The sequence below is a fragment of the Oncorhynchus masou genome, unplaced genomic scaffold (genome assembly GCF_036934945.1).
Source record: "Oncorhynchus masou masou isolate Uvic2021 unplaced genomic scaffold, UVic_Omas_1.1 unplaced_scaffold_9075, whole genome shotgun sequence".
Lineage (NCBI taxonomy): Eukaryota > Metazoa > Chordata > Actinopteri > Salmoniformes > Salmonidae > Oncorhynchus > Oncorhynchus masou.
The window spans coordinates 1,907-11,343 of NW_027015551.1; the positions used below are offsets into that span (position 1 = coordinate 1,907).

The following is a 9,437-nucleotide window of genomic DNA, read 5'->3' on the forward strand; positions in this document are numbered from 1 at the left end:
TACCCAGGGAGAATCGGGTTTCATTTATTGCTGGTGTGAACATGGAGGGCAGACAGACAGCACACTGCCTATCGAAGGTCAGACAGAGAGCACACTGCCTATCTAAGGTCAGACAGACAGCACACTGCCTATCTAAGGTCAGAGAAACAGCACACTGCCTCTCTAAGGTCAGACAGACAGACCACACTGCCTATCTAAGGTCAGACAGACAGCACACTGCCTATCTAAGGTCAGACAGACAGCACACTGCCTATCTAAGGTCAGACAGACAGCACACTGCCTATCTAAGGTCAGAGAGACAGCACACTGCCTCTCTAAGGTCAGACAGACAGCACACTGCCTATCTAAGGTCAGACAGACAGCACACTGCCTATCTAAGTGATGTCAGACAGACAGCACACTGCCTATCTAAGTGATGTCAGACAGACAGACAGCACACTGCCTATCTAAGGTCAGACAGACAGCACTCTGCTTATCTAAGGTCAGAGAGACAGCACACTGCCTATCTAAGGGCAGACAGACAGCACACTGCCTATCTAAGGGCAGACAGACAGCACACTGCCTATCTAAGGTCAGACAGACAGCACACTGCCTATCTAAGGTCAGACAGACAGCACACTGCCTATCTAAGGTCAGACAGACAGCACACTGCCTATCTAAGGACAGACAGACAGCACACTGCCTATCTAAGGTCAGACAGACAGCACACTGCCTATCTAAGTGATGTCAGACAGACAGCACACTGCCTATCTAAGTGATGAGGTCAGACAGACAGCACACTGCATATCTAAGGTCAGACAGACAGCACACTGCCTATCTAAGGTCAGACAGATAGCACACTGCCTATCTATGTGATGAGGTCAGACAGACAGCACACTGCCTATCTAAGGTCAGACAGACAGCACACTGCCTATCTAAGATCAGACAGACAGCACACTGCCTATCTAAGGTCAGACAGACAGCACACTGCCTATCTAAGTGACGAGGTCAGACAGACAGCACACTGCCTATCTAAGTGATGAGGTCAGACAGACAGCACACTGCCTATCTAAGTGATGAGGTCAGACAGACAGCACACTGCCTATCTAAGGTCAGACAGACAGCACACTGCCTATCTAAGGTCAGACAGACAGCACACTGCCTATCTAAGGTCAGACAGACAGCACACTGCCTATCTAAGGTCAGACAGACAGCACACTGCCTATCTAAGGTCAGACAGACAGCACACTGCCTATCTAAGGTCAGACAGACAGCACACACTGCCTATCTAAGGTCAGACAGACAGCACACTGCCTATCTAAGGTCAGACAGACAGCACACTGCCTATCTAAGGTCAGACAGACAGCACACTGCCTATCTAAGGTCAGAGAGACAGCACACTGCCTATCTAAGGTCAGACAGACAGCACTCTGCTTATCTAAGGTCAGAGAGACAGCACACTGCCTATCTAAGGGCAGAGAGACAGCACTCTGCTTATCTAAGGTCAGAGAGACAGCACACTGCCTATCTATGTGATGAGGTCAGACAGACAGCACACTGCCTATCTAAGGTCAGACAGACAGCACACTGCCTATCTAAGGTCAGACAGACAGCACACTGCCTATCTAAGTGACGAGGTCAGACAGACAGCACACTGCCTATCTAAGTGATGAGGTCAGACAGACAGCACACTGCCTATCTTACTGATGAGGTCAGACAGACAGCACACTGCCTATCTAAGGTCAGACAGACAGCACACTGCCTATCTAAGGACAGACAGACAGCACACTGCCTATCTAAGGTCAGACAGACAGCACACTGCCTATCTAAGTGATGTCAGACAGACAGCACACTGCCTATCTAAGGTCAGACAGACAGCACACTGCCTATCTAAGTGATGAGGTCAGACAGACAGCACACTGCCTATCCAAGGTCAGACAGACAGCACACTGCCTATCTAAGTGACGAGGTCAGACAGACAGCACACTGCCTATCTAAGTGATGAGGTCAGACAGACAGCACACTGCATATCTAAGGTCAGACAGACAGCACACTGCCTATCTAAGTGACGAGGTCAGACAGACAGCACACTGCCTATCCAAGGTCAGACAGACAGCACACTGCCTATCTAAGGTCAGACAGACAGCACACTGCCTATCTAAGATCAGACAGACAGCACACTGCCTATCTAAGGTCAGACAGACAGCACACTGCCTATCTAAGTGACGAGGTCAGACAGACAGCACACTGCCTATCTAAGTGATGAGGTCAGACACAGCACACTGCCTATCTAAGTGATGAGGTCAGACAGACAGCACACTGCCTATCTAAGTGATGAGGTCAGACAGACAGCACACTGCCTATCTAAGGTCAGACAGACAGCACACTGCCTATCTATGTGATGAGGTCAGACAGACAGCACACTGCCTATCTAAGGTCAGACAGACAGCACACTGCCTATCTAAGGTCAGACAGACAGTACACTGCCTATCTAAGGTCAGACAGACAGCACACTGCCTATCTAAGTGACGAGGTCAGACAGACAGCACACTGCCTATCTAAGTGATGAGGTCAGAAAGACAGCACACTGCCTATCTTAGTGATGAGGTCAGACAGACAGCACACTGCCTATCTAAGTGATGAGGTCAGACAGACAGCACACTGCCTATCTAAGGTCAGACAGACAGCACACTGCCTATCTAAGGTCAGACAGACAGCACACTGCCTATCTAAGGTCAGACAGACAGACAGCACACTGCCTATCTATGTGATGAGGTCAGACAGACAGCACACTGCCTATCTAAGGTCAGACAGACAGCACACTGCCTATCTAAGGTCAGACAGACAGCACACTGCCTATCTAAGGTCAGACAGACAGCACACTGCCTATCTAAGGTCAGACAGACAGCACACTGCCTATCTAAGGTCAGACAGACAGCACACTGCCTATCTAAGGACAGACAGACAGCACACTGCCTATCTAAGGTCAGACAGACAGCACACTGCCTATCTAAGTTCAGATGTCAGACAGACAGCACACTGCCTATCTAAGGTCAGACAGACAGCACACTGCCTATCTAAGTGATGCCTATCTAAGGTCAGAGTCAGACAGACAGCACACTGCATATCTAAGGTCAGACAGACAGCACACTGCCTACCTAAGTGACGAGGTCAGACAGACAGCACACTGCATATCTAAGTGATGAGGTCAGACAGACAGCACACTGCATATCTAAGGTCAGACAGACAGCACACTGCCTATCTAAGTGATGAGGTCAGACAGACAGCACACTGCATATCTAAGGTCAGACAGACAGCACACTGCCTACCTAAGTGACGAGGTCAGACAGACAGCACACTGCCTATCTAAGTGATGAGGTCAGACAGACAGCACACTGCCTATCTAAGTGATGAGGTCAGACAGACCCCAACCCCCGACCCCCAGACCAACCAATTGACTGAACTGAAGAACAGACAGACTGGTTTGTGTCGTCTGGACGGTGTCACTGCAGCATGTGAAGTGAGTCAGCTGTGACAGGTGGCAGCAGGTGGCGTCGTCCTGGTCAACACCATCATAGCTGGAAGAGACCGTTGGTCCTCATCACACCAGGATCCACTGATTCTGACGAAGTATAACACATCCTCCCACATGGTCCCCACATGACACTGAGTCGCTCACGAGTCACTCGGGGACTCAGCCTGGCAGTGACAGGTTCCCACAATCTCTTGGGGGACTGACATCTCTGCGCTTAGCTTTTACTCTCTCATGTCTGTCCTTGTATCTCCTTGTTGTGGAAGAGAGGAGACGACGGCTCTCCTCACCTCAGTCTCTAAGAGGACGATTTAACTTCTCTAGAGCCCAAAGACCCGTAGGTGAACTGGAGCTCATCCATCCTGGAGACACGCGATCGCATAACCTGCTTTTGTTTTATGTTGTACAGGGCTCTATTCTTTTCAGTAATTAACAGGCCTCTCTCTCTCTCTCTCTCTGTGTGTGTGTGTGTGTGTGTGTGTGTGTGTGTGTGTGTGTGTGTTTCTGTGGGGTCCGGGAGGCTTCAGCACAGGGAACAGCCATGGAGGGAGACTGTCTCAGCTGTATCAAGTACCTCATGTTCATCTTCAACTTCCTCATTTTTGTGAGTACATGCTGCTAGCTTTACACTCCCTGTTCTGATGTTCTGCTGTCTGATGTTCTGCTGTCTGATGTTCTGCTGTCTGATGTTCTGCTGTCTGATGTTCTGCTGTCTGATGTTCTGATGTCTGATGTTCTGCTCTCTGATGTTCTGCTCTCTGATGTTCTGCTCTCTGATGTTCTGCTCTCTGATGTTCTGCTGTCTGATGTTCTGCTGTCTGATGTTCTGCTGTCTGATGTTCTGCTGTCTGATGTTCTGCTGTCTGATGTTCTGCTCTCTGATGTTCTGCTGTCTGATGTTCTGCTGTCTGATGTTCTACTCTCTGATGTTCTGCTGTCTGATGTTCTGCTGTCTGATGTTCTGATGTTCTACTCTCTGTTGTTCTGCCTTCTGATGTTCTGCCGTCTGATGTTCTGCTGTCTGATGTTCTGCTGTCTGATGTTCTGCTGTCTGATGTTCTGCTGTCTGATGTTCTGCTGTCTGATGTTCTGCTCTCTGATGTTCTGCTGTCTGATGTTCTGCTGTCTGATGTTCTGCTGTCTGATGTTCTGCTGTCTGATGTTCTGCTCTCTGATGTTCTGATGTCTGATGTTCTGCTGTCTGATGTTCTGCTGTCTGATGTTCTGCTGTCTGATGTTCTGCTCTCTTGTTCTGCTGTCTGATGTTCTGCTGTCTGATGTTCTGCTCTCTGATGTTCTGCTGTCTGATGTTGTGCTGTCTGATGTTGTGATGTTCTGCTGTCTGATGTTCTGCTGTCTGATGTTCTGATGTCTGATGTTGTGATGTTCTGCTGTCTGATGTTGCTGATGTTCTGCTGTCTGATGTTCTGCTGTCTGATGTTCTGCTCTCTGATGTTCTGCTCTGACGTTCTGCTGTCTGATGTTCTGCTGTCTGATGTTCTGCTGTCTGATGTTCTGCTGTCTGATGTTCTGCTCTCTGATGTTCTGCTGTCTGATGTTCTTCTCTGATGTTCTGCTGTCTGATGTTCTGCTGTCTGATGTTCTGTTGTCTCTCTGATGTTCTGCTGTCTGATGTTCTGCTGTCTGATGTTCTGCTGTCTGATGTTCTGCTGTCTGATGTTCTGCTGTTCTGCTGTCTGATGTTCTGCTGTCTGATGTTCTGCTGTCTGATGTTCTGCTGTCTGATGTTCTGCTCTCTGATGTTCTGCTCTCTGATGTTCTGATGTTATGCTGTCTGATGTTCTACTGTCTGATGTTCTGCTGTCTGATGTTCTGCTGTCTGATGTTCTGCTGTCTGATGTTCTGCTGTCTGATGTTCTGCTGTCTGATGTTCTGCTGTCTGATGTTCTGATGTCTGATGTTCTGCTGTCTGATGTTCTGCTGTCTGATGTTCTGCTCTCTGATGTTCTGCTGTCTGATATTCTGATGTCTGATGTTGTGCTGTCTGATGTTCTGCTGTCTGATGTTCTGCTGTCTGATGTTCTGATGTCTGATGTTCTGCTGTCTGATGTTCTGCTGTCTGATGTTCTGCTGTCTGATGTTCTGATGTCTGATGTTCTGCTGTCTGATGTTCTGCTGTCTGATGTTCTGCTGTCTGATGTTCTGATGTCTGATGTTCTGCTGTCTGATGTTCTGCTGTCTGATGTTCTGCTGTCTGATGTTCTGCTGTCTGATGTTCTGCTGTCTGATGTTCTGCTGTCTGATGTTCTGCTGTCTGCTGTCTGATGTTCTGCTGTCTGATGTTCTGATGTCTGATGTTGTGATGTTCTGCTGTCTGATGTTGTGATGTTCTGCTGACTGATGTTCTGCTGTCTGATGTTCTGCTGTCTGATGTTCTGCTGTCTGATGTTCTACTCTCTGATGTTCTACTCTCTGATGTGCTGCTGTCTGATGTTCTGCTGTCTGATGTTCTGCTGTCTGATGTTCTACTCTCTGATGTTCTGCTGTCTGATGTTCTACTCTCTGATGTTCTGCTGTCTGATGTTCTGCTGTCTGATGTTCTACTCTCTGATGTTCTGCTGTCTGATGTTCTGCTGTCTGATGTTCTACTCTCTGATGTTCTGATGTTCTGATGTCTGATGTTCTGATGTTCTGCTGTCTGATGTTCTGCTGTCTGATGTTCTGCTGTCTGATGTTCTGCTGTCTGATGTTCTGATGTTCTGCTGTCTGATGTTGTGATGTCTGATGTTGTGATGTCTGATGTTCTGCTGTCTGATGTTCTGCTGTCTGATGTTCTGCTGTCTGATGTTCTGATGTTCTGCTGTCTGATGTTGTGATGTCTGATGTTGTGATGTCTGATGTTCTGCTGTCTGATGTTCTGCTGTCTGATGTGATGTTCTGCTGTCTGATGTTGTGATGTTCTGCTGTCTGATGTTCTGCTGTCTGATGTTCTGCTGTCTGATGTTCTGCTGTCTGATGTCGTGATGTTCTACTCTCTGATGTTCTGCTGTCTGATGTTCTACTCTCTGATGTTCTGATGTTCTGCTGTCTGATGTTCTGCTGTCTGATGTTCTGCTGTCTTGTTCTGATGTTCTGCTGTCTGATGTTCTGCTGTCTGATGTGCTGCTGTCTGATGTTCTGCTGTCTGATGTTCTGCTGTCTGATGTTCTACTCTCTGATGTTCTGCTGTCTGATGTTCTGCTGTCTGATGTTCTGCTGTCTGATGTTGTGATGTTCTGCTGTCTGATGTTCTGCTGTCTGATGTTCTACTCTCTGATGTTCTGCTGTCTGATGTTCTGCTGTTTGATGTCCCACTGAACAAAAATAGAAACGCAACTGTAAAGTGTTGGTCTCATGTAACATCAGCTGAAATAAAAAAATCCAGAAATGTTTATTTAAGCTTATTTTTCTCAAATGGTGTGTACAAATTAGTTTACATCCCTGTTAGTGCCAAGATAATCCACCTGTCATGCTTGAGTGAGTTAAATCAGACATCAACTTCCTACTATACTTCCTTCTTCCTGGCTATACTCTGTTCTGATTGGCTGCCTGTGTGTCTCTCCTATTCTGATTGGCTCCCTCTCTCTGTGTGTGTGTGGTCCAGTTAGGAGGCTCCTTCCTGCTTGGTGTGGGTGTGTGGGTACTGGTGGACCCTATGGGCTTCAGGGAGATCGTAGCAGCCAACCCTCTGCTCTTCACTGGGGTCTACATCATCCTGGCCATGGGGGCAATGCTCTTCGTCCTGGGATTCCTGGGCTGCTGCGGAGCCATCCGGGAGAACAAGTGTCTGCTGCTCTTTGTGAGTTCAGTGTGTTATAATGGTGCTATAAACATTCCTCTCTGTAAGTCAACTCCTCTACATTATGTTTGGTTAGTTATCTACTCTACGTTATGTTTGGTTAGTTATCTACTCTACGTTATGTTTGGTTAGTTATCTACTCTACGTTATGTTTGGTTAGTTATCTACTCTACGTTATGTTTGGTTAGTTATCTACTCTACGTTATGTTTGGTTAGTTATCTACTCTACATTATGGTTGGTTAGTTATCTACATTATGTTTGGTTAGTTATCTACTCTACATTATGGTTGGTTAGTTATCTACATTATGTTTGGTTAGTTATCTACTCTACATTATGGTTGGTTAGTTATCTACATTATGTTTGGTTAGTTATCTACTCTACATTATGTTTGGTTAGTTATCTACTCTACATTATGTTTGGTTAGTTATCTACTCTACATTATGTTTGGTTAGTTATCTACTCTACATTATGTTTGGTTAGTTATCTACTCTACCTTATGTTTGGTTAGTTATCTACTCTACGTTATGTTTGGTTAGTTATCTACTCTACATTATGTTTGGTTGATCTGTTATGTTTGGTTAGTTATCTACTCTACATTATGTTTGGTTAGTTATCTACTCTACATTATGTTTGGTTAGTTATCTACTCTACGTTATGTTTGGTTAGTTATCTACTCTACATTATGTTTGGTTAGTTATCTACTCTACATTATGTTTGGTTAGTTATCTACTCGTTATGTTTGGTTAGTTATCTACTCTACGTTATGTTTGGTTAGTTATCTACTCTACATTATGTTTGGTTAGTTATCTACTCTACGTTATGTTTGGTTAGTTATCTACTCTACGTTATGTTTGGTTAGTTATGTTTGGTTAGTTATCTACTCTACATTATGTTTGGTTAGTTATCTACATTATGTTTGGTTAGTTATCTACTCTACATTATGTTTGGTTAGTTATCTACTCTACATTATGTTTGGTTAGTTATCTACTCTACATTATGTTTGGTTAGTTATCTACTCTACATTATGTTTGGTTAGTTATCTACTCTATGTTTGGTTAGTTATCTACTCGTTATGTTTGGTTAGTTATCTACTCTATTATGTTTGGTTAGTTGTTATCATTATGTTTGGTTAGTTATCTACTCTTACATTATGTTTGGTTAGTTATCTACTCTACATTATGTTTGGTTAGTTATCTACTCTACATTATGTTTGGTTAGTTATCTACTCTACATTATGTTTGGTTAGTTATCTACTCTACCTTATGTTTGGTTAGTTATCTACTCTACGTTATGTTTGGTTAGTTATCTACTCTACGTTATGTTTGGTTAGTTATCTACTCTACATTATGTTTGGTTAGTTATCTACTCTACATTATGTTATGTTTGGTTAGTTATCTACTCTACGTTATGTTTGGTTAGTTATCTACTCTACATTATGTTTGGTTAGTTATCTACTCCACGTTATGTTTGGTTAGTTATCTACTCTACATTATGTTTGGTTAGTTATCTACTCTACATTATGTTTGGTTAGTTATCTACTCTACATTATGTTTGGTTAGTTATCTACTCTACATTATGTTTGGTTAGTTATCTACTCTACATTATGTTTGGTTAGTTATCTACTCTACATTATGTTTGGTTAGTTATCTACTCTACATTATGTTTGGTTAGTTATCTACTCTACATTATGTTTGGTTAGTTATCTACTCTACATTATGTTTGGTTAGTTATCTACTTTACATTATGTTTGGTTAGTTATCTACTCTACGTTATGTTTGGTTAGTTATCTACTCTACATTATGTTTGGTTAGTTATCTACTCTACATAATGTTTGGTTATCTACTTATGTTTGGTTAGTTATCTACTCTACATAATGTTTGGTTAGTTATCTACTCTACATAATGTTTGGTTAGTTATCTACTCTACATAATGTTTGGTTAGTTATCTACTCTACATAATGTTTGGTTAGTTATCTACTCTACATTATGTTTGGTTAGTTATCTACTCTACATTATGTTTGGTTAGTTATCTACTCTACATTATGTTTGTTATGTTTGGTTAGTTATCTACTCTACATTATGTTTGGTTAGTTATCTACTCTACATTATGTTTGGTTAGTTATCTAC

At 43.8% G+C, this 9,437-nt stretch overlaps 1 protein-coding gene across 1 annotated transcript; it reads left to right on the forward strand.

Moving 5' to 3' along the window:
* Nucleotides 1–4,042: 4,042 nt before the first annotated feature.
* Nucleotides 4,043–7,310, forward strand: LOC135538100 (tetraspanin-18B-like; the record flags this gene model as incomplete). The annotated part of the gene is made up of 2 exons (XM_064964085.1): nt 4,043–4,115; nt 7,116–7,310. Coding segments are annotated over exons 1-2 (258 nt in total), but the record flags the coding sequence as incomplete, so codon positions are not given.
* Between the last annotated feature and the right edge of the window lie 2,127 nt (nt 7,311–9,437).